Genomic DNA, 26,232 nt, shown 5'->3' on the forward strand with positions numbered 1-26,232 from the left:
ATGATTTTGAAGAATTTCTTCTTTAGAAAGGGAACTATGAGTATAATTTGGATTACCACTTGTAGAATCAAATCCAAGTTCCTCTAAAATACATTTGATATAATGAACCTTACAAACAAAGACAATGTTGTTACCTGAGTTGTCACCAGGGACCAGTACGTACTGATCATATAATCTATTTCTTTTTTCACTTCTGGATTATTGAATACAGAAGGATAGATGGTTCTCATATGGTTCTCAATCTTTTAATGCGCGATTTTAACATACATCTGATACATTTAATCCATTCTGACAAAGTGTCAAGGTCTTCTTTTTCATATCTGGCCCATCGCCTGGCGTAATCCTCTACTTCAGAATCCATAATATTTAAGAAATTTCGACGCCAGTTGAAGGATCGGGGTTCCCTATATTTAGGACCTTTTAAAATTAATGATCTAAGGTCCTCATTATTAACTTTATTAACGTCACCAGTAATAACGTGTCCAGCAGGACTATAGTTATAGGGTGAAGAAGAACATGAACACAATGGAGGATTAGTTTTCAGATATTCGATATCCAGGCCCTGTAAAGTTTTCTTGTAATGTTGTTACCCTATTCCGTCCGTCTGTCACATTTTCTTCTTCCTCAAACTCCTCTTATATTTTAAGCAGTAACCAATCAGTCTTTTGGAATATGATAGGCGGTGTCCTGTAGGTTTCCAATAAGGCTTTGAAATTTTCAATTTTACCCTTATCACCTACATATGTTGTTTATGTCTCTCAGTTGATCCGATACGCAAGAGCATGCTCTACGTATGAACAATTTCTAAAACGAGGCAAGATACTAACAAACAAGTTGACGAAACAAGGGTATCAACAGTATCATTTGAAGTCATCTTTTCGCAAGTAATGATATAATGACCTTGTCAGCACATACAACCTATCATTGAGTCAAATGTGGACTGACTTTTCTCATACTAATTGTTATGCCATTATATATACACTGAACTGTCTACGGATTTATCTGGTTTTTGTTTCCCGATCATGACAAGGAGCACACGACGGATGTGACCGGTCGGCAGGGGATGCTTACTCCTCCATGGCACCTGATCCCATCTCTAATTTTTCAGGTCCGAGTTTCCTCTGCTTCAAATTTGTATCGTTCCATTGGACTTTTGAGATAGAATACCGTTTTATCTTCATATTTCATTCTATCTTCATATTTTCATTTATTCGTTCCCAGAACTCCTCTTACATTTAAAATAGTATCCTAATCATCTTTTGGAACATGATTGGTGGTGTCCTGTATATGAGCATTAATGTTACTGAATTTTCATGACCCTGGGGTCAAATGGAGGTCAAAAATGCAAAAAAATTCCTGGTTCCTAGAACTCCTCTTACATTTTACACAGTAGCCTCATCATCTTATGGAAGATGGTTGATGGTGTCCCGTAGCTGTCCAATAAGGTTTTGGAATTTTCATTTTCACCCTTAGGGTCATACGGGGTCGAAAAATGACGTTTTTATGCAAAAAGCCCCTGGTTCCCAGAACCCCTCTTACATTTTTAGCTCTTCTGATCGAAATTTGTCCGTTGTCTGTCGTCGTTGTCCTTGGCGTTGTCTTAAACTTTTCACATTTTCATCTTCTCCAGAAGTACTTGACCAATTTCAATCAAACTTGGCACAAAGTATCCTTGAGTGAAGGGGATTCAAGTTTGTTCAAATGAAGGGATAATTAGAGAAATAATTACAAAATAGCAAAAAATTAATGGCATTATTGAAAAATCTTCTTCTCAAGAACCAATGGGCCAGGAAAGATGAAACTCATGTGGAATTATTGTCAGATAGTGTAGATTCAAGTTTGTCCAAATCATTACCCCCTGGGGTAGGGTGGGGCCACAATGGACAATCAAAGTTTTACATAGGAATATATAGGAAAAATCTTCAAAAATCTTCTTCTCAAGAACAGCAAAGCTATAATTGGTCATATTTATATGGAAACATCCTCAGGTGTAGATTCAAGTTTATTCAAATCATGACCTCCAGGGGTAGGGTGGGGCCACAATAAAAGTTAAAACTTGTAGAGAAAAAAGTCACATTTAGTCAAAAAATTATGTAAGCATCTTGAGATAGTGTAGATCTTATCTTGTTCAAATCATACCCCCACTCCCTTTTAGGGGTAGTTTGGGACCACTTATGCATTTAAGCTTTTCAATACTAAACTGATTTTTGCTTTTTCCTAGCCACAGTGCTCAGGTAAGCGATGTGGCCCCTGGGCCTCCTGTACACAGTAGCCTAATCATCTTATGGAAGATGGTTGGTGGTGTCCTGTAGATGTGCAATAATGTTTCGGAATTTTCATTTTCACCCTGGGGGTCAAATAGGGATTCATGAATCCACCTAGAACATGTATAAATTCAAGGTTATATCGATTCATCGGATATCTCAAACTTTAATAGTGGTCCCATATAGTTTGAGATAATGAGGTTTGGCTGTATATACCTTACTAACCATGACAACATTGTTCAACTAAATCTCTTTAAAGAAGATAAACAGAATTATGTATCTTAATATAATCTACTTGTACAGTCTCATTCAAATTAGATAAAACGGTAGGAGGAGTAGTGCTTTGTAAGAACAATTTTGATTCCACACTATGTAATGAAGCTATCACAATAAGTTTCCATTGCTCTTGCCAAGTGGGTCTTGAAAAGTTTTTATTTCTTATATGTTCCAATGTAAAACTTTAATTGCCTCTTGTGGCCCCACTCTATCCCTGGGGGTCATGTGTGGACAAATTAAATCTACACTATGTTATGAAGCTTTCAAAAAAATTAAACTCTTCTGACTCAGTGGTTCTTGAGAATAAGACTTTTGAAATTTTCAGTCATCTTATATCTCCTTAAAATGAGCTTTACCCTTATTTGAACAAACTTAAATCCCCTTTACCCAAGGAAACATTTAGCCGATTTTATTTTCACTGGTCCAGCAGTTCTTGAGAAGATAATATTGTAAAAATTTTACGTCAAAGACAACAACAACAACAGAGATTTTAATCAGAATTGAAAGCTTATTTGATCCGTCAGATCAAATGAACTAAAAATAAAGGCTGGTGTTGGTGGTGGTGGTGGGGGGGGGGGGGGTGGTGCAACACTTGCTTAACAAAATACTCAATATAAAGCTGTATTTTGTAATGGATTTAAGCCATGAACTCAGTTGTAGTTTTCTTTGTGACCTGGATGGGAGGAAAAATGATCAAGAAATTCATTTGCAGAGGTTTTCTATAAACTTGACCACCATCCTAGAAAATAAATGTTTGATCCAGGTAGGGCAAACGGGAGAAAAAATAAACCCTGGACAAGGATTGTACAAAAAGAGTTTACTTTGACCTTTCATCTATTAAAATAAGAAAGAACGTTTGCTCTAGACAAGTATATGTTGATGCAAAGAGATTTTCTGACCTTCACCTTTCATCAAGAAAATGAATCAATCTCACCGCAAACCCTCTTACCGAGAGGACTCTATGTATAAAGTATGAACGCAAAAGAGCCAAGCGGGGTGAAAATATGCTCTGAACAAGGATTATACACAATGAGGTTTTCTTTACCTTGACCTTTGTTTGAAAAAAATGGCATTGAACACCCTCCGTCCAAGGGTACTCTATGAGTAAAGTTTGAGCCAGGTAAGGCCAAGGGGAGAGAAGACATACTCTGAACAAATTTTTCTTATGCAAAGCTATTTTATGACTTTGATCTTTCATCTAGAAAATTGATTCAAGGTCACTGCATAAACTCTACCCAAGGACACTCTATTGTTTGAAAGAGTTATTATCAGCTATTATCAACCTTGCCTTTGAATAGTGCATTCAACCATGACTGAGGCAAAATAGGGCTCTCGTTTCCCACTGTCACATTTGGGTTGAAGGGGTACCATTAAGTAGTTTTTAACGTTAACGTTTGGGACCAAATTGTTAGCATTTTTTTTCTTTGGCTTCTTTGGATAACATTTAAAATAGCACTGCTATGGGTAGGTATTCTTATTTAGTATATCTTGTCAACTTTTTGAGGGATCTCCAGCTCTCTAGCCTTGGAAGGGACCAGTAGACTAAACCAAACGTTCTTTTACATTGCATTGTGAGATGAAGTTAAAAAAAACTACTACCTCCCTTACCTTTGAAGTGTAAAAACAACAAAGTTCAGGTTAGCTTACTGACCTTTTTTCTTCCCAGGCACCCTTCAAAAACCTGGCAAGTGGTTCTCCCTAAGGTCCTTAACCTTTCACTAGTGTTACTTTGTTCTAGTAGCCAAAGATGCTTTCAAAATGAATGCTTGAAAAATGTCCCCCGCCCTTGGCACCACTTGGTGGTACCACTACAGCCCCATTTTGATAGCGGGAAATGATAGTCCTAGGGGCCCCCTACCTTGCCCCAGTAATGATTTGAAGCACACTTCAAAGATAAGGGGTATAATAGCTGACCTTTAACCAGAAGTTAAAACACAAAGTGAAAAACAACAAAGTTCAGGTTACCTTACTGGCCCCTTCCTTTCCCAGGGACCCTTCAAAAACCTGGCAAGTGGTTCTCCCTAAGGTCCTTAACCTTTCACTAGTGTTACTTTGTTCTAGTAGCCAAAGATGCTTTCAAAATGAATGCTTGAAATATGTCCCCCACCTATGGCACCACTTGGTGGTACCACTACAGCAACATTCTGATAGCGGGAAATGATAGTCCTAGGGGACCTCTACCTTGCCCTAGTAATGATTTGAAGCACACTTCAAAGATAAGGGGTATAATAGCTGACCTTTATCCGTATATTAAAACATAAAGTGAAAAACAACAAAGTTCAGGTTAGCTTACTGGCCCTTTTTCTTCAACAGGACCCTTCGAAAACCTGGCAAGAGGTTCTCCCTAAGGTCCTTAACCTTTCACTAGTGTTACTTTGTTCTAGTAGCCAAAGATGCATTCAAAATGAATGCTAGAAATACGTGCCCCACCCATGGCACCACTTGGTGGTACCACTACAGCAACATTCTGATAGCAGGAAATGATAGTCCTAGGGGCCCTCTACCTTGCCCCAGTAGTGATTTGAAGCACACTTCAAAGATAAGGGTGATAATTGCTGACCTTTTTACCCGTACATTAAAACACAAAGTGAAAAACAACGAAGTTCAGGTTAGCTAACTGGCCCCTTCTTTTCCCAGGGACACTTCCAAAACCTGGCAAGTGGTTCTCCCTAAGGTCCTTAACCTTTCACTAGTGTTACTTTGTTCTAGTAGGCAAAGATGCATTCAAAATGAATGATTGAAATACGTGCCCCTCCCATGGCACCACTAGGTGGTACCACTACAGCAACATTCTGATAGCAGGAAATGATAGTACTAGGGGCCCTCTACCTTGCCCCAGTAATGATTTGAAGCACACTTCAAAGATGGGGTGTAATCGGTGTCCCTTAACCCGTATTTTAAAACACAAAGTGAAAAACAACAAAGTTCAGGTTAGCTAACTGGCACTTTTTCTTCAACAGGACCCTTCGAAAACCTGGCAAGTGGTTCTCCCTAAGGTCCTTAACCTTTCACTAGTGTTACTTTGTTCTAGTAGGCAAAGAATCATTCAAAATGAATGATTGAAATACGTGCCCCTCCCATGGCACCACTAGGTAGTACCACTACAGCCCCATTCTGATAGCGGGAAATGATAGTCCTAGGGGCCCTCTACCTTGCCCCAGTAATGATTTGAAGCACACTTCAAAGATAAGGGGTGTAATCGCTGTCCCTTAACCCGTATTTTAAAACAAAAAGTGAAAAACAACAAAGTTCAGGTTAGCTTACTGGCCCTTTTTCTTCAACAGGACCCTTCGGAAACCTGGCAAGTGGTTCTCCCTAAGGTCCTTAACCTTTCACTAGTGTTACTTTGTTCTAGTAGCCAAAGATGCTTTCAAAATGAATGCTTGAAATACGTGCCCCACCCATTTGGTGGTATCACTACAGCAACATTCTGATAGCGGGAAATGATAGTCCTAGGGGCCCTCTACCTTGCCCCAGTAATGATTTGAAGCACACTTCAAAGATAAAGGGTATAATAGCTGACCTTTAACCCGTATATTAAAACACAATGTGAAAAACAACAAAGTTCAGGTTAGCTTACTGACCCTTTTTCTTCCCCGGGACCCTTCAAAAACCTGGCAAGTGATTCTCCCTAAGGTCCTTAACCTTTCACTAGTGTTACTTTGTTCTAGTAGCCAAAGATGCTTTCAAAATGAATGCTTGAAATACGTGCCCCACCCATGGCACCACTAGGTGATACCACTACAGCATCATTCTGATAGCGGGAAATGATAGTCCTAGGGGCCCTCTACCTTGCCCCAGTAATGATTTGAAGCACACTTCAAAGATAAGGGGTATAACATCTGACTTTTAATCCGTATATCAATAGACAAAGTGAAAAACAACAAAGTTCAGGTTACCTAACTGGCCTTTTATAGTCATTGGAACCTGTCAAAAAGTTGACAAAGGATACTCCCTAAGGCCCTTAAGTTTTTTCCAGTTTAGTGTTAGTTTGTTCTAGTGGTCAATGATGGTTGAAAAATGAAAGCATTAAAGATGTTCCCCACCGTTGGCACCACTTGGTGGTGCCGTTACAGCCTCAAACCGATTGTGGGAAAGATAGTCCTAGAAATCTTCTATCTTGTAATGATTTAAAGCACACTTATAAGATAAGGGGTATAATAGCTGCTTGAAATATGTAACCCGCCCTTGGCACCACTTGGTGGTACCACTTCAGCCTAAATTTTATGGCCGTATATAATAGCCCTGTGGACCCTTTTACCTTGAGCCAGTAATTGCTCGAAGCACACTTCAAGGATCATAACTTAAAATAGATTAAATTACCTTCAAACCCTTATCAATGTAAATATTAGGAGTAAGCAAATTTCAGGTTAGCCTTTTGGCACCATTATGTTCCTGAGACCCGTAAAAGAGCCTAAAAGAGATTCTCCCGGAAGTACTTAACGTATTTCCAATGCTGTTTTATTCTTAAGCGGTCAAAGATGGTGACATTTCCTTCTTTTTGTTTGTTTGTTTGTTGTGAAACCGCATAATTTTCCTTATGCAGGTGAGCTTAACTGCCTCCAAGTGTTTGAATTATTAATTAATAATTAAGTGTTGCATTAATTATCTAATTATTAATTATAAATTGTCGAAAATGAGGCATTAAACAGTATTGCGTCAGAGTACTCTCAGTCCTTTGATGAATTTCCTTAGTGGCTGCTAGCTTCTACGGGCTTAATGGCTGCTGTTATTGGCTGCTAGCTTCAGTCTAGTTAATTAAACTGCATGTGTCCCGGAATCATTTGAGACTTTCACAAAGAAATGTATAGAACAGCTTTTTCTGCAATAATATTTAATTTGTTTTCAGTTTTATATTACATATAAGGAGAAAGGTCATTGCCTTACTTTAATAAACTCTCTTGTTTTCTCAAATTTTTAAGCTAAAAGAATGTGTCTGCTTTGAAGGCCCCGTTTTTGCGGAGACTATTCCATCAAATCAATGCAATAGTTTATGTTATGATGTTGGAGATGAAGGGGGCATTAAATTTTTAGAATGTGGAGGACCAAATGCTTATACTCTATATACTTCAGGTACTTCAACTTAATTTCTTTCCCTTCCATCTAACAATCTTTACACTACATGAATTTGTATATTTGTTAATTTTTTAACATTAATTTTTTTAAAAAATATACACCATCTTTTACTATTTCTTTGCGTGAGATTATGCTCAATTTTTAATTAGTAAAATTTTCATTAATGCAACCCCCCCCCCCTTTCTTAGGTTAATAGAGTGAAATCTATCTAAACCGACTTGCAGTCGGAGACAAATTTTGTCTCGGAATAGACAAGTTGTCGAAAAACACAGTGTATAAAGCATGGAAAATAGTAAAATGAGAATGACAAGAAAGGTCGGAATTCACAGTGAATTCCACAGGTCTCGGATTAGACGTTTTCCTCTGCATAAAGTTCATTAACAAAATATTTGTAAAGTTTGTTTCTATGGTTACTGTTACTATGCTTTGCAACAAACATAAGGTTGACTACACATTGAATCACTATGACACGTAAGATATCTTTAATAATTTGCATTTTCAATTACGTCCAACTTAATTTAGACGAATTCTTAATTTGTATTTAGCATCCTTGTAACGAGCTTTTGACAAGAACGTCACCGCATGGCGCAGTGTTTTGAGTTTTTGCTATAGAGTCGCAGAGTAAGGAATTGATTCTTTACAGGATGAAGCTCTGCCATTCAGTTATCTGAAAGGTGACTTCAAGTCTACTGAAAGGTAGAGATCTGGTTTTCAGTGACCTTTCCAGACCTTTCAGTGACATTTCAGTTGACTGAATGGTGTAAAAGCCGAGTACAGGTCTAAATGTGCAGCCCTCCACCGGCAAGTGGTCCGTCTCAATATATATGAGTGAAAAATTCTAGAAGGAACGTTAAAGAAACAAACTAAGAAACGACCAAACAGGTAAGAGACCCATGGGCCAAATTGCTCACCTGAGTTACTATGGTCCTAGTGTTCTCCATCAGCAGATTTTTACCCTTCATATTCCTAGGTAAAACTTTGTTCACATATTTTGGACTTACCATATCAAATGTAAATATGCAATACCCGAGGATATTTCAAAATAAATATAACTAACAATTGCTTAATTACTCTCGAGTAAAAGACTTTAAAAAAATCCTATAAATTCCTTGTAAATTTTAATCTTTTTTAGTGTCAGAATCTTAACAAAGCTTGGATATTCACAACCTTAGGATGCGTACATGAACTTATGACTATGATATTATAATGTTTTCTGTTCTTCAGGAGTTTAAAAGATTCTTTCATTATACAATGTATTCCTGTATGAAACTCTGATCGTCCATTGTGGCCCAAGTCTTCCCCCAGAGGTCATGATTGAACAAACTTAAATTTTCACAAACTGAGGATGTTTTCATATTAATATGACTTATCATGGCTTTTCTTGAAAGGAATATTTTTTTCAGATTTTTCGGACTTATTCCAATTGTGTCTCCTGCCTAGACCCGATTCTCATGATTTGTCATGATGCTAAACTATGTATTTAAGCTTTCTTTAAGCATACTTTCTTGCCTATAGTGGTTATTGAAAAGTTTTTTTTTCAAAAAATACCATTAAATTTTCAATAATATTTAATAATCTTCTCTTGAAAGAAAAAGTGACCCTTCATTTGAACGATATCAGATTGTCCACTCACTCGAAGATGCTTTGTGAAAAGTTTGTTTGAAATTGGCCTGGTTGTTCTTGAGAATAAGTAAAAAATGTGAAAAGTTTACAGACGACATACAAACGTCTGACAAACTTCGATCGAAAAAGCTCATGATCACTTGAGCCCTAGGATCCTGTGAGCAGAAATGTTTTGTTCTCAAATAACAATTTTACAAATGTACAAAATAATATTTCTTTCGATTTTTATAGAAGACGACAACGTTAAAAGAAGAACAGCTTGTCTTGCAGTAAACTGTGGTGCAGTGAAGAAGTTTTCAAATTCTTCTAATTGTTCAGAGTCATACTTTGGAGCCTGCGTCTATAAAGGTATATTTCATTTTCATGACTTAAAAATAAGCATGAAACGTTAAATATTGGAATTAAAGAATTAAAGGTTACAAAGGTTACGTTTGAGCACATAATCCTCTCTCTCTCTCTCTCTCTCTCTCTCTCTCTCTCTCTCTCTCTCTATATATATATATATATATATATATATATATGTATATATATATATATGCACACAAATTTCGGTGATAAGAAATTGATATTTCACATCAAAGGGACTTCCCTGGGAGGAAGTTTTACTGTATGTTTTACATCTTCCTCATGCATAGCTCTGATCCTTCGACGTATTTGGCTCCAGTCTTCGGCACTTTTTTCAGCTCTTCAACGTCTTTTTTTATTTAAATATTTTTGATTTCCAACGTTTCGGCATGAGCATCACTGAAGAGACTTAATGTGCCGAAATGCGCATCTGTTGCATCAAAATTGGTACAGTATATAATTTACATTATTACTCCGGCCTGCATGTATGGAACGCCATAGCTGCCTGAAGGTCATTTTCATATTATATGAGGTGGGATAACCTTTATGTGAAGTGGTGAAGTCATTATATATAGTGGTAAAATCATTATATTCAATGAAAACTTTATTATATGCAGTGGTTTTATCATTATATACAGTGATAAAATCATTATATTCATTGAAAACTTTATTATATGCAGTGGTTTTATCATTATATACAGTGATAAAATCATTATTTTCATTGATAACTTTATTGTATGCAGTGGTTTTATCATTATATTCAGTGGCAATGTCATTATATGTAGTGGTTAAATAATGTAATGAAGTGATAATATCGATATATTATGTTGTAAAATCATTATATGCAGTGGTTTTTCTATTATATACATTACTGAAATCTTTCTGTGATGTGATGAATTCAATATATACAGTACAAACATAATTTGTGTGATAAAGCAATCGTTACATTATATGAAACCCACTGCATGTGGAGTGCCAAGTTAATTTCATTCAGTGCGACACCTTTACATGAAGTGAAAAATCTATTATGTGCAGTACTAACATCATTATATTATATAGTAAAATTATTATATATTTTCCTTAAATCATGCTTTGCAGTGGTAACATCTTTATATGAGGTGGTTAATTAATTATATGATGTTGTTAATTTATTATATGATGTGATCAAATCTTTATATGCATTAGTCGTTTCATGTTATGCAGTGGTAACTTCTTTATCATCATCTAAACTGGTCCTTTTATTTAAAAAAATGCGCGGAGTTCCAGTTTAAAGAGTGTTTGAAAATAGGAAACCCGGGCCGTGGCAAATTAAAAGCCGGGGCTATTCGAGATTTTTCTAATTTCTGATTCTATTATACAGCTTCCTGATTTGATCAACTGTGCTGAAATTTTAAGACTCATTTTTATAGGTTAATGTGTATTCGCTGTAAAAATTGCATTTAATTTTAAAATACTTAGTAATTTAGATTTTCTTGGCGATTGTTGATTTCCAAGTTCAGTGGTGGGTCCGGGAATCTTGAAAAGGGGGCCCGACAAGTTTTTGGTCGGGGTAGGTAGCCCACAGCCAAACCAAAAAACAATAGATTTATTAAATCTTGTGTATATTTTGGACACAAGGGGGGAGGGGGGTCCCATAGGCCCTCTCTGAATCCGCCCGTGAGGTTGGTAAATCGGGTAGGCAATCAAGTAGACATTTTACGTGTTTTGTTTGTTTTTTGTTTTTTGTTTGTTTGTTTGTTTGTTTTTTATTTATTTTTTTTTTTTGCCATATTTGACAGAAAGCTAATAAACTTTTAAATTATTCTGATGTTAAAAATTATTCATTCTTTGAAAGGCATCTTTTGAGTGAAATGACACGTTTAAGAAAAACCGGTTCACATAGGCGTCGGAACCGGGGGGGGGGGGGGCTATTACCCCCCCCCTTTTTTTTTTTACAAAGGTAGACATAATATAGGCATTGAAAATTCGGGCGTAGGTCTAGCCCCCCCCCCTCCCCACTTTCTACAGGCACGATTCATTGTAGTGAAAGAAGGGTAATTGGTAGTGTTTAAAAGAATTTGGTACTGAAAGATGTTCGACCCCCCCCCCCCTCCGAAATAGGATTTTCGGGTTTGGAGAGAGAACAATTTTCCTTTCTTTTTTTTTTTTGCTTGTCAAGTTTTTTTTCAGGTTTGATTTTTTTTTCTATTTCAATTAGCCACCCGACTATCAATTTCCTTCCGACGCCAATGGTTCATTAAAATCGGATTTGATCTCCCGGAAGTCAAACATAAAAAAATCCGAAATACTTGTTCATTATCTTCATGTCATTTGATAAAATATAAATTAATTAAAGTATTATCACATATACATGTAATTATAGGACTATTAATGCAAAGCCTTGTGTCAAACTTTAATCACGCGTAAGTTGCTTGGTTTAAGGATATCCGATCCTCAGCCTTGAAGGATAACTCTTAATTTTATCATTTTATTCAAAAAGGCTAAAATGGTTTTAATTTGGTTGTTTGTTTGCTGTTTAACGTCCCTCTCGAGAATTTTTCACTCATATGGAGACGCCACAATTTGCCAGTGGAGAGCTGCAAATTTTGTCCTATACTTGGCAATTACGGCCATTGAGCAGTGAGGGATTTTTTTCGTTCCAACACCTACTGTAGCACGGGACCTCGGTTTATGGCTTTATGCGGTCTCTTACGAAGGACCGGTCTCAACGTCCCACTGTCGGAATCGAACCCGTGATGTAAGGATTGACTCTTTATTCCGCGTCTCTTAGAGCAGACACTCTGATCACCGTGCCACGTTGGCGACGGCAAAGATGAAACTTGAAAATGAAATGTTTTCATGCAGCAATTTTTATTTTAAGCATTTCAATGTGATTTAAGGTTTTCTGAAGTCTTAGAAACAGTCTTATAAATAGTTGATATTAGTAATTTAACACCCCCCCCCCCGAAAAAAGTATTAAACAAATTACATATTTAACGTAATCCAGTTTCCTTCCATCTACTAACATATAGATACATGTACCAGTGCACATTTGCATATTATGAAATTAGAAATGATTTATGGTGTTTTGCACCAGGTTCTTCCCGGATGATCGGATCTGGTTTAATAATCCTTTTTTTAATGAAAATGTGTATTCAATCTGATTAAAATACAGATCTCTTCATAGCGCAAAGCGCTTTGCGCTATGAAGAGATCTGTATTTTAATCAGATTGATGTGTATTTTGCATAAAAATACCATTTTCAAATAAAGAAATAACTATCAAAAATAAATATTTTTTTTTTAGTTAAAATACAGTTTTTAACATCGGAATAATTTTTAAGTTTATTAGATTTTTATCAAATATGTCAAAAAAAACACACACACATAAAATATCGCCAACCCAGTCTACCCATTTTACCAACATGGAAATCAACAATCGCCAAAAAAAAAAAAAAAAAAAAAAAAAAAAAAAAAAATCTAAAATACTAAGTACTTATAGCACAATAGATAAAATATGAAATCAGAAAATTGAAACTGCCTACCAATTTTACTTGAAACCAAAAATCGTCAAGAAAATCTAAAATACCAAGTATTTAAATACAATTTTTACAGCGAAAACACATTAGCCTAAAAAAAAGAGTCTGGAAATTTTAAATCAGAAATTTGAAAAATCTCAAATAGTCCTGGCTTTTAATTTGCCACGGCCCGGGTTTCCTATTTTCAAACACTCTTTAAACTGGAACTCCGCGCATTTTTTAAAAATGTTTTTGCAAGAGGACCAGTTTAGATGATGATAAAGAAGTTACCACTGCATAACAGGAAACGACTAATGCATATAAAGAATTGACCACATCATATAACAAATTAACAACATCATATAATTAATTAACCACCTCATATAAAGATGTTACCACTGCAAAGTATGATTTTAGGAATATATATAATAATTTTACTATATAAAATAATGATGTTAGTACTGCACATAATAGATTTTTCACTTCATGTAAAGGTGTCGCACTGAATGAAATTAACTTGGCACTCCACATGCAGTGGGTTTCATATAATGTAATGATTGCTTTATCACACAAATTATGTTTGTACTGTATATATTGAATTCATCACATCACAGAAAGATTTCAGTAATGTATATAATGGAAAAACCACTGCATATAATGATTTTACAACATAATATATCGATATTATCACTTCATTACATTAATTAACCACTACATATAATGACATTGCCACTGAATATAATGATAAAACAACTGCATATAATAAAGTTATCAATGAATATAATGATTTTGTCACTGTATATAATGATTTTATCACTGTATATAATGATAAAACCACTGCATATAATAAAGTTTTCATTGAATATAATGATTTTACCACTATATATAATGACTTAACCACTTCACATAAAGGTTATACCACCTCATATAAAATGAAAATGACCTTCAGGCAGCTATGGCGTTCCATATGCATGGGTCGAGGTCTCTGCTGGTGGACTGTTAGTTCCCGAGGGTCTCTACAGTCCAGTAGCTAACTGTTCCGTACTAGCTTGAAAATACGGATATTTATTTAATTGCTGTGGTAAAATTTAGAAATTTATTTCAAAATTAAGGATCATCTCCATCATGCAAAGCTCTAATCCTTCGACGTCTTTGGCTCCAGTCCTTGGCACTTTTTTTCAGTTCTTCAAAATCTTTATTTAAGGATTTCGATGCATAATAGGCCTAGGGAACTTCCGGTAAAAATGCCGGCATTTGCCGATGACTTGTCGTAACGCTGTTTGAGTCTTACGAGTTATCGACCTTTCCCCGCAATTCAAAATGATTCCAGTTTTCTCTAAAATAAAAGTAAACATTATTTTGAGTGTGTAACCATGGGCAAAACAGATGTTTCTTGTTGGATAGGCATAGGTTGTGATCCCCATGTGCAAACTTTCTATCTCAATTTGAGGTTCATAACATAAAAGTAACAGAGAAAATTAAAAAAAAAAAAAAAAAAAAAAAAAAAAAAAAGCAAAAAGCAAGGAAAAGTTTTAGGACTAAATTATTTCTTTTATTTTTGTATTTAGATAGGGGACACACATCTGACTCTGGAGTGAGCATTTTTTTAAGTAAAAAAAAAAGTATATATTTTTTTTAGAGAAAAAAATGAGATGGGGAGGGGATATCGAAAAAGATATTTATAAATTGATTTCATTTTCTTGAACTTTGATTTACTCTGTATATATGAGGAACATAATATATTTTTTTTCAGCTTATATATAAGGACAAGATTATAAGATTTTTCTTCTCTCAGAATTGTTCATGTAATTGTAATTTTTTCTCAAGGTTAAAAGGTCAAGGACATTGTTAAACATATCATAATCAAAGTTGTTTTTAGCCCACTCTTTTTTTATAATTAAAAAAAATAGACATTGATGTCTTTATAAGAAATGCACACTAAGCATTGAGTACGGCATGTTAATTCGGAAATTAAACTAAACTAGTTTAGTTATGGTATAACACCCACTTTACTGTTTCCAAAAGCAAAGATATGAATTGAAAATCCGACATTTTTCAAATATGTATGGTCAGAACTTCATGTAACTTTGGAATTAATGCCTCCAAATTGTAAATGAGAAAATATAGTATTTTTTAATTCTTCAACATTGCAAGTTATACATTGAATACCTTAAATATTTTGGATTTCCAACGTTTCGGCATAAGCATCACTGAAGAGACATAATTTGTCGAAATTCGCATCTTGTGCATCAAAATTGGTACTGTATATGATTTACTGTATGCTCTTAAATTTCCTCTACTTCACATTTTATCTTCCAATAATTGGTAGTGAAATAAAAACAACATACTAGCATATATCTGCGATACGGAAATGTTGTTTTTTATTCTTGCCAATTTGCAAATGTATACTCGTAAATGCCAACCAGATACTCAAAATAAAGAATGTTGATCAATCTCAAAATCTGGTTTGCTTCGCCTAGCCGTCTATATATGAGACTGAACACAAAACAAAAATATGAAAACAAAACTCAATTATTAATATTGTCGTTATTTAAAAATGAAGAAGATGCTATTGCACTGAGACAAATCTCAAGATAATATTTGAAACATCCATTTAAAGAATAAATTTTGCCTCAACTTTTAATGTAGAACCGATATCATTTACGATCAAATATTCAGCTATTCTATAAAACTCTGTCATGTTTTTCAAATGAATTATGATGTTTCGTGTACATGAAAATTTCAGCCATTGAAGTCTTAGAATTGCGTAACTAATCCATATGAACTTTCTATTTACTCCTGTCTTCTATAGGGTACCTAGGATGCTTTCAAGACCAACCAAAGCGAACCTTATCAGGAAACTTTACACATTCCTTTTATTTGACTGTAGAATTCTGTAGGACGTATTGTACAGATTACCAATTCTACGGAGTTGAGGTTCGCATTTTTTGTTCACTTGAGTAATGATACATTTTTCAGTGAAGGGAAATACCTATTTCCAATAAGAATTGTAAGATTTCTTTTATTTATAGTATGGTGGAGAATGTTTCTGTGGGAACTTTTTTACATCCTTTATCAGAAAGCCTGAAGGAGAATGTAATATGACATGTCATTGGGACAACAGTCAAATCTGCGGCGGAGGCAACCGCATCAACATCTACAGTAATTTGAACTACGAGACAGGTATTTATCAAGAAAATCTGAAAATATGTGTTTAGTGTCATTCCCATATGCTAGCTTAAATGAAGTAATAAACAATATGGAACATTTATAAAGGAATGCAAAATAATCGTTTTCATCTTTCGTTGATGAATTTATTTTTTTCTCGAATTTATTCATTGAGAAAAAAAAAATCGATGAATAATTAATGAAACATTTTGGTAGAGAGTAATTCCCTCTTCCTATATCTTATTTTTTTTTTCTACAATGGATGTAGACGAGAAAAGAAATAGTTAAGTTCTGACGAAGAAATATCGGATTTAAAGTTTTACCTCCCCCCTAATGGACAGGAAGTAACTTTCCGATAAAATATATATTCTTATATTCTGAAGCATGACGTTATTTTCATGAATACTTGGAAACTTCTGCTTTATTGTAATCACCGGAGGTAAGCTCTACGAAGTCAAATTTATCAGTGCGTTCACATAACATTCAAAGAAAATAAAAAAAGAGTTTAGTTCCTCATCAGAAGGAGGAATGTTGCAACCACTATTGAAATATCGACCACTATTGAAATAATTATTTCAATAGTGGTTGAGAGTGCATTTCAAAACCAAACACAGGTTGTAACCACTATTGAAATAACGTTTACTATTGAAATAATTAATTCAATTTTGTTTGAGAGTGCATTTCAAAACCAAACGCAGGTTGCAATCACTGAAGAAATAGATTCACCATTGAAACAATGGTTTCAAAGGAGATTTTGAATGCATTTCACAACCTAAACCAAGTTGCAACCACTATTGAAATAATGTTCACAATTAAAATAAAGATTTTAATAGTGATTGAAGAAATGATTTCAATAGTGATTGAAATAATTATTTTGATAGTTACTGACAATGATTTTAATACCAAAACCATCTTGCAAGCCTTATTGAAATAACCCCACTACTGAAAAGAAATATATAAGGATGAAATATAAGAATGAAAATGAATTGTTCCTTACGTTTTCCAACATAATAAATTCATCTTCTGAGTTTAAAATATGATTTGTAAATTTATATTTTCCTTTCTTTTCTAGAAATTACCATTAATACACGGACATCTTTGATTTAACTGACTTACCTTAAATTCAAACAAAGTAATTTTATATTTTATATGCAAGCTTCCGCTAAATCTGGCCGACTCGGTGAAAACCAAAAGACAATCAATCAATATATGCAAGTTTTAAGTAATTTTGTTATATAAGGTTCATTTTTGTCATTAATTTGGAAAGGAAAGGATCATAAATACAGATTGTTGTAGAAATTAGAATATCTACATTAAAAAGAAGAAAGAAGACTGATATCTATGTGTACACACTTTCTGATGAAGATATTGTTATTTTTAATAAAAAGAATAAAACTAAATTCTCGCTTATATTGATGGGTTTGCCTACACTACAAATATGAATAATCCAACATCTACTCGTTAATACATTAAAAATCAAAACTTAAAGGGAAGGAATAAGCATTATTACAATAGTGGGTGTTATTTTAATAGTGGTCACACGTATAAAACAGCTATTGAAATAATGTCCGCTATTGAAATAATTACCTAGGGTATTTCATTAGTGATCGTTATTTCAAAAGTGGTTGCATTAATATGTCCGCTATTGAAATAATATCTACTATTGAAATATTTTTTTTTTCAATAATGGTCGTTATTGAAATAATGGTTGCAACAATGTACCCACTATTGAAACAACGAAAACTACTGAAAAAATTATTTCAATAGCGGTTTTATACGTGTAACCACTATCGAAATAACAACCCCTAATGTTATAACACTTATACTTAGTTTTCCCAATCACTCTTGAAATCGTTATTTCAATCACTATTGAAATCATTATTTCAATCACTATAATTGAAATCTTTATTTCAATAGTGTACATTGTTTCAATAGTGCTTGAAACCTGGTTTAGGTTTTGAAAAGCATTCTAAACTTCTATTGAAATATATGTTTCAATAGTAACGTTATTTCATTAGTGGTTGCAACCTGTGTTTGGTTTTGAAATAAACTTTCAACCACTATTAAAATAATTATTTCTATAGTAAACGTTATTTCAACAGTGGTTGCAACAGGAGTATATGTGACAATTTTGGATGATCACTTTATATTTGAATTTTCTTTGTGAAGCTCAATGCAAATGACTTGATTTCAGTATTCGACATTACATCAGAATCTATTGACATTTCAAAAGTATTGCAATGCAGGTTAAAGCATTAGAAGCATTATTAACATTTTAAGTGAAATGGGATACACTCAAGGTTACCTTTGTACTAATCACACCATTTCAATTTATAAAAAAAAAAATAGGTTGAAAAGAAATCGAATTCCAAAAATATGCAAAATGCTTTTCCTTTAAATTCTTAAATTGAATTTATGATTTCGTAAAACAAAGATTTCTAGTTATATGAAATAAGAACATGCAGCACTAATATCTTGATAACTGTATTTCCGATCTTTCAAAAACGTTTTACCTATTGTGGTTAGTCTCAGATTAAAATATACCCGTTTTTATTATTATTATTTATTCCTTTTTTCATTTAAACTTTATTTTGTGAAACACCAATACATGAATACTAATACATTAATACATAAATTACCCCAGAGATAAAAACGAACTGGATATCATCAATGCAGATTTGTAAAACCCGGTCCCCTCCGTCTTACTTGATTGGAAACGTCTCCCTAACTGATGCAACGATGGCCTGTAAACAACTGCATGGGACACAGAGAGGGCTATCCTGGCTAAGCATCGCAAAAGAAATGTATACTGGATATGATCGAGGTGAGCATGCTAATGAATACAATGTATATTTTCCTTAATTACTGATTAATGTATATTATTTTTAACTTTTGTAAGCAAGCATACAGAAGGATTTAGATTTTTCGTTTTATCATTCACTTGAGAAATAAACATTTTTAGTCAAATGTAGGAAAAAATACGAGAGAGAGAGAGAGAGAGGGAGAGAGAGAGATTTGTTGTTTAACGACCCTCTCGAGAATTTTTCACTCATATGGAGATGCCACCACTTCCTGGCGGAGGGCGACAAATTAAGACCTATACTCGGCACTCAGGGCCATATTGAGCAGTGAGGGATCTTATTTCCTGACAGAATCTACTACGACATGGGACCACAGTTAAAGGACCGGTCTCCACTTCCCGCAGTGGGATTCGAATCTCTGATGTAAGGATCAACTTTTCCCTCCCGATTGTAGAGCAAAAGCTCTAACCACTGCGCCATGCGGGCGATGAGAGAGAGAGAGAGAACGGGGGAGAGAAAGAGTGAAAGAGAGGTTGTGGTGGATAAGTCAAAGAAAATATTGGGTTGGCATGTGTAGAAATTATTGTAAGAATATCGGTAAGAACAATTTTGTGATATAGGTTAGAATTATGCATAACTGTATTATTCTTATTAACCTTATTTTTAGCATACCTGTTAAAAAAATAGATGCTGTCATAAGACAGTAAACCCGCACACAAGTGTTTGTCTCTAAACTCTTACTTCTACTTGAGTGATGGAGAATACACAATAGTTATTCTATACTTTTTACCTACATAAAATACCCGGTATATTCATGCATTAAATCGAGGGAAAAATACACAGGTGAGCATGTGGTCAATAGGCCTCTTGTGTTACTACACTGTATTTCAATAATAAACTCTATGTTTACCAGTCTGTTTAAGAGCTCTTTAAGAAAGATTCTTTTTGAAGGAATGTTTTTTCTGGGAAAAAAAAGTTTATGCTTGGAAGTGGACGAATCTGCTCATGTTGTTGCAAAACAGAAAATAAAACTTCAGTATGTGACAATTTTGATACAATTGAAAATTTTAGATGCCAATACAGTTTTTAAGAAATGGTATATAATGGGGGTTGGGATGGGGGAAATACTTTCTAAACCAACCTGGGTAACCCAAATTGACTTCGCCCAAATATACATTCCGAATACATGTACATTTGTTTTCCCATCATATTTACCTCGACCCTCTTTGAAAAAAATTCTAGATGACGTTTTTGCAACCTTCCAAAATTACAAGCACCCTTCCCAAATTACAGAAGTGGTACTAGTTTTACCATGCTCTTTGATTTCCACGTGGTGTTTATGATTGAATTATTTCATATTGGCAAGCTATTTAGGGGTGTTTATTAGAAACTATCATGTTTTGAATGGATTTAAATGGATTTATGGACTGACTAGCTGACAACAGAAAGTCATGCTCTACCATTAGTTACAGGTCATACATTCACTGTATGTCTGAGGGTGGAAAGAAAGATAACTCTTCATAGGAGAGTGAATAGAGGTATGTATCTCAAATGAAATCCTTAAACCAAATGTATAATCTTGTGTCATAAAACATAAAATGTTACATAAGTCATGACCCCTGAAGGTCATTCCCACCTGCTGAAACTGGAAATGGTCTAATATCTCAAATATTTAAGCTTTACTGAAAACCAGAAATACAATATATATATATATATATATATATATATATATATATATATATATATATATATATATATATATATATATATATATATATATATATATATATATTTATATATATAAAATCTTGTTTTCATCCCTGTGTCATGACACATTTACCAGTATAAAGGTCATAACCCCTGGAGTTCATCCATTCTCACTAAAACTGTAAACGGTCAAAATACCTCAAAAACAATTGAAAACAATAACTTTGGTAGCCATTAAATTCAATCCTTACAATATATTTGTAATGTTTGTTTTGTCAAATTATTGACAAATTTAATTTCAAGTTTCACAGACACAATTTCCTTGATTAATATAAATTACCAGCTGTATTTTTTGCTTACTTAAATGGGGGAAAATTCACTCAAATAAAGTTTCCAACAATTTTAATTTTGAGAATACCTGAATAAACAAATATTGTCATACAATGTAGTTTTCATATCAAACGACAGTTCGATCTATAGCTAACTAAAAAAGTGCCATAAATTTAGACTTCTAGAGATGGTTCTTAAAATTATGTATTCTTGCATTTTTATCAGGACCAATTTAGTTGTTAATGTAGGTATTGCTTTGAGGTCAGCCCCACCTTTTTTTTCAAAACTTGATTAAAAATCTTTGCCTGGTGTATATTTCTTCCTCCTCTTGACCCTATCTGGCCCAAACTTCACTCATGGATAGAGGGGTAAACAGGAACCTTGAACAAATTTTCTAAGCAAAGGTCAAGATAAAAAAAACTCCTTGTTTTGAGCAAACTTTCTCTCCCCTTTGCTTAGTTGGACTTAACTTCATGAATAGAGTGTCATTTGGTAAATGGTATACAGTGACCTTAAGCCTTTTTAGATGATTCAAGCTGAAAGGTCATGGTTAGAAAATCTCTTTGCATAAGAAATTATTGTTCAGAGTTTGTCTTATCTCCCCTTGATCTTACCTGGCTTAAACTTGAACAATAGAGTAGCCATGCGTTTAGGGTATTAAAGGATCTTGAACTAATTTTCTCAAGCAACAGTCAAGGACAAAAATACCTACTTATGTGAAAGCCTTGTCCAGAGAGCATATTTTCTCTCCCCTGACCTATTCTGGGCTCATACATTATTCATAGAGTGATCTTGGGTAGAGGGTGTGCGTTGACTTTGAACCAATTTTCTAGATGAAAGATCAAGGTCAAAAAATCTCTGCCAAAAAAAAAAAAAATAACATGGCTTATGTTCTTTTTAATTTTTATAGATGAAAGGACAAAGTCAGAAAACTCTTTGTGTGTAATCCTCGTCCAGGTTTTACTTCTTCTCCCCTTGTCTCTACCTGGATCAAATATCAAGTTTTTTTAGTTTTAGGTTGGTGGTCAAGTTTATAACAAAACTCTGTAAATACATTTCTTGATCATTTTCCTCCCATCCAAGTAAAAAATAACTACAAGTGTCTAGTGATTTTTAAGGCCTTAATCTATTACAAAATACATGACTGTCTTCATAATTTTGAGTACGCAAAAAGGAACTAAATTATATTTGAAAACTACTCAGATGGATCCTAACCTGACTTGTTTCAGGTGGGTAGACATACCCCTCAGAGACTAAGTTATAATTACCATACATGGACCTGTACAAAATTGGACTAGGCAGGAATAAATCACCATTCATTATCTTAATTAAAATAACAAGAAACACACTAGAGGTGTTATAAAATCGATAAATCAAAGAGTTAATTTCTCATGTAAATTATGTTACATGTATATTGTGTATGTTGCTTTTTTTCCCTCGTGTCGATTCATAAATCGACTATTGTCCCACCCTTTCCTCAGTACCAAATTTCATGGAAAAGTTATCCAACATATATACTTATCCTGCGCATCCCAAAATTTAGGAAGGGCCATGTATTGATTATTTTCTTGGGCAAGTACTCCAGGGTCATCCCTAACCCCACCATAACCCTCCTTCAGACTTAGCTCACCTGAGCTAAAGACTCAAGTAAGCTTTTCTGATCAAAATCTCTGTCATCGTTGTTGTCTTTGTCGTACAGTTTTTACAATATCGTCTCCTTCTCAAGAACTGCTGGACTAATTTAAACAAAACTGCCTCGAAGTATCCTTGGGTAAAGAAGATTAAAGTTTGTTCAAAGAAAGGGTCAATCCCACTTTAAGAAGGGATAAGAATGACTGAAAATTTTCAAAAAAAAATTCTCCTCAAAAACTACCGAGTCAGAAAACTTTAAACTTATATGTACAAGCTTCATTACGTTGTGTAAATTCATTTTGTCCAAATCATGACCCCTAGAAGTAGGGTGAGGCCAAAAGAGACGATCAAAGTTTTACAAGGGAATGCATAGGGAAACTCTATTGTACATCTACAGGACACCACCAATCATCTTCCAAACACGATTAGGCTACTGCATTAACTGTAAGAGGAGTTCTGGGAACCAGGGTCTTTTTGTATTTAAAAAACGTCATTTTTCGATCCCCATGTGACCCCCAGGGTGAAAATGAAAATTCTGAAGCCTTATTGCACATCTACAGGACACCACCAATTATCTTCCAAAGATGATTAGGCTGGTGTGTAAAATGTAAGAGGAGTTCTGGGAACCACGGGCTTTTTGTATAAAAAAAATATCATTTTCGACCCTTATTTGACCCTCAAGGTGAAGATAAAAATTCCGAATATAAAAGAAGAGTTTAAGGAAAAAGAAAGTGTGACAGACGGACGGACGGATCAGGGTAACAACAATATAACCCGAACATTCTTTTGAAAGTGCGGGTATAAATATATAGGAACTTTTCTTTAACTTTAAAGAAAGTTCAGGTATTTTGTTTTAATCTCAGTCCGTTCATTCGTCCGACTCTCACAATCATCTGCCAAAACCTTCCTTTTGTTCTCATTTCATCGATGTGTCTCCCAACTGATTTGATACGCAAAGCGTGCTCTTAGTACGATAAATTTTTAAACAATACATAGGACTCACGGCACGTTTGCCCGGTCGACAGGGGATACTTGCTCTTCCTGGGTGTCTGATTCCACCAAGGTCCGTTTTTTTTTTTTTTTTTCCCTGTTTACAAACTTGTTTGTGTACTGGATGTATGAGTTTAATCTTTGTTTGTTTACTTACCTTTCACATCTAAGCAGTTGTTGGAATATGATTAATATTGGTGGTGTCCTGTAGATATGCAGTACGGTTTTTTTTTTCATCTTTATTCAGGAGGCAAAATTGGGGTTTTAAAAACATTTCTATTACTCATTTCACATTTATCTGTAGCTAAATTTTATTTTAGAATATGATTGCCTGTGTCCCATAGATACTTTTTATGCAACTAGGTTTTGTTGTTTCATTTTAATGGATTTTCCATTTTATTTTCATATTAAAGAATCTTTTCACTCGTACTAAACGTACGCAAACTGTGAATAGCTTTTACTCGGCACTGAAGACAATTGCGCAATTTTTTTTAACTTGCCAACGCCTACTGTTAAAAGGAATATATGGTTTGTATTTTGGTTTTTTGTTTCGTTTTGTATTGTTTTTGGTTTGTTTGTTTGTTTTTGTTTTTTTGTTGTTGTTGTTGTTGTTTTGTTTGTTTGTTTGTTTGTTTTTTGTTTTTTTTTTTTGTTTTTTTTTTTTTTTTGCGAAAGATATGATTTAATCTATGTATAACGTTTAAAGTTTGACGCGCGCCGGGAAGGAGATTTGAACCAAAACTTTCTGATAACAAAAACAGCGGGCTTTTCTTTCGTATTTACCACTAGTACCGTTATCAGTTTTTGTCATCTTTTGAATTTAGAATTATTTATTTATTCATCTTTTTGCATAGAGGTTCAAATATATTTGTATTTTGACTTTTAAGACTTGTTTGTGATATTAGAGTGGGGAATTGAAACAAAAAAATCAGCATTGCCGAAATATTCATTACGCAAAACTATTATGGCTGATATCATTTCATCAGAAAATGTATATTGTGTGAATAATATTTAAAACATATGTTTTATTATTTATTAGTTGTTCTATAGAGACAATTTCCATTCAATTTCCGACAGGTGTTGCTGTTGATATCGATGAAAGAGAAACGTTTTATCAGTGTCAGAAATGTAACCAGACTGGCTGTGAATATATTGATTGTTTCAAAAAGCTGAATTATCTAATTTGTGAAAAGGTATTGCAAATGATAAAAATTGTATTTCAGAACATTTATTTTGAATTTATGCTTTCCTTATTAATATGAAACCATAATTAACTTACTTTTACATTTCAATGCAAACACACGAACAAAACTTTGATGAAAATGTATGTTCCTTTTTTTTCTTCCATTTTTTTAAAATTTTTAGATACATTTTTAGTTATGAGCAACATATGATTTTAACTAAAGTTTAACTAAACATTAGTATGCAGTGTGTGTCAGTTTAACGTGAACTACATTTAGTCATGGTTTTATTAATTTATTATATCATTTGATAAAGTCTTTTTTTTTTCCTCCAGGAATCGGGTATTGAAATACCTCAAAATAGAATGACATGTAAGCTGCCATATACAGTCTCTGATCTATTTGTTTGTCAATTACTTTTACTTCCTATTTGAAAATTATTATATTTAGGCTGCAAAAGACAACTGCAACCTTTTGTTTAATGTAATATATAAATGCAATACACGCCTCATTTTTTTTTTTTTTTTTTTTTTTTTTTTTTTTGAATTAGATTCAAATATAAATTTCCGTACCATCATTCCTTTATCCTTGGTCGCAGTCATTCTTTTCGGCTGTTTAGTAATGGGAATGGTTTGCTATAAACGGTTTGTACCAATTTTTAGTTTTTTTAACACCATGTATGTATTTTGTTCAGAGCAAACACTTCACATATCGGAAATAAATTGTTGCACCAAGGTTTACAAATTAGAACGCTTTATAATTTGTGATTAATACTTTTTGCGTGTTTTAAAGCCGGAGGTCAAATCAAGAGAACAAGAAGACGGCACCAAATCTTGCGAATCTCAATGAAAATTTTTATGCAAATGAAGCTCATGCCCTGGACATGTATCATGCAAAAATTCAGGAAAACTTTTATGATAACTATCAGGAGTCTTTTGATAGAGTATATGACCATCTGAGAGATATTGAGACAAGGACACACAAACCAGAGAACTTTTATGACCATGCTACAGTTGTTGCAGAGCAGGAATACGCGTACGGAGGCTATAAACTCCGTTTTGAAGGAAAACAACAACAGTTAGAGGAGAGTACTTATGACCATACTGCGTCTATTTCTGATTCTAGATAAAATAATGAAGTAGTGAATGGAATAGACGACAATTATACTCGAGTCCATTACAAGACCTCAGCTGTACACTGCATAAAATAAAAACATAAATACAACTACTTTGTATATTATGAATGTAACATTTCTGTATAGCTGTTATTTTTAAATATTCTTTTACTCGCTTGATGGGTTACATTACAGATATTATCTGTGGGTCTCTTATTTCTGAAATTTA

General features: G+C 34.0%; 1 protein-coding gene across 1 annotated transcript in view; it reads left to right on the top strand.

Moving 5' to 3' along the window:
* Positions 1–26,018, top strand: part of LOC133195144 (uncharacterized) — a 37,525-nt gene extending 11,507 nt beyond the window's left edge. Inside the window, exons 4-12 of the mRNA XM_061331009.1 lie at positions 7,463–7,613; positions 9,471–9,587; positions 15,893–16,017; positions 16,113–16,263; positions 18,893–19,072; positions 24,786–24,901; positions 25,225–25,261; positions 25,440–25,533; positions 25,682–26,018. Of these exons, the coding sequence (XP_061186993.1) occupies positions 7,463–7,613; positions 9,471–9,587; positions 15,893–16,017; positions 16,113–16,263; positions 18,893–19,072; positions 24,786–24,901; positions 25,225–25,261; positions 25,440–25,533; positions 25,682–26,018 (1,308 nt within the window). The remainder of the gene's footprint in view (positions 1–7,462; positions 7,614–9,470; positions 9,588–15,892; positions 16,018–16,112; positions 16,264–18,892; positions 19,073–24,785; positions 24,902–25,224; positions 25,262–25,439; positions 25,534–25,681) is intronic.
* Positions 26,019–26,232: the final 214 nt, after the last annotated feature.

Source organism: Saccostrea echinata, unplaced genomic scaffold, assembly GCF_033153115.1.
Source record: "Saccostrea echinata isolate AGI-Se365-2 ecotype Australia unplaced genomic scaffold, CSIRO_AGI_Sech_v1 ptg000029l, whole genome shotgun sequence".
Classification (NCBI taxonomy): domain Eukaryota; kingdom Metazoa; phylum Mollusca; class Bivalvia; order Ostreida; family Ostreidae; genus Saccostrea; species Saccostrea echinata.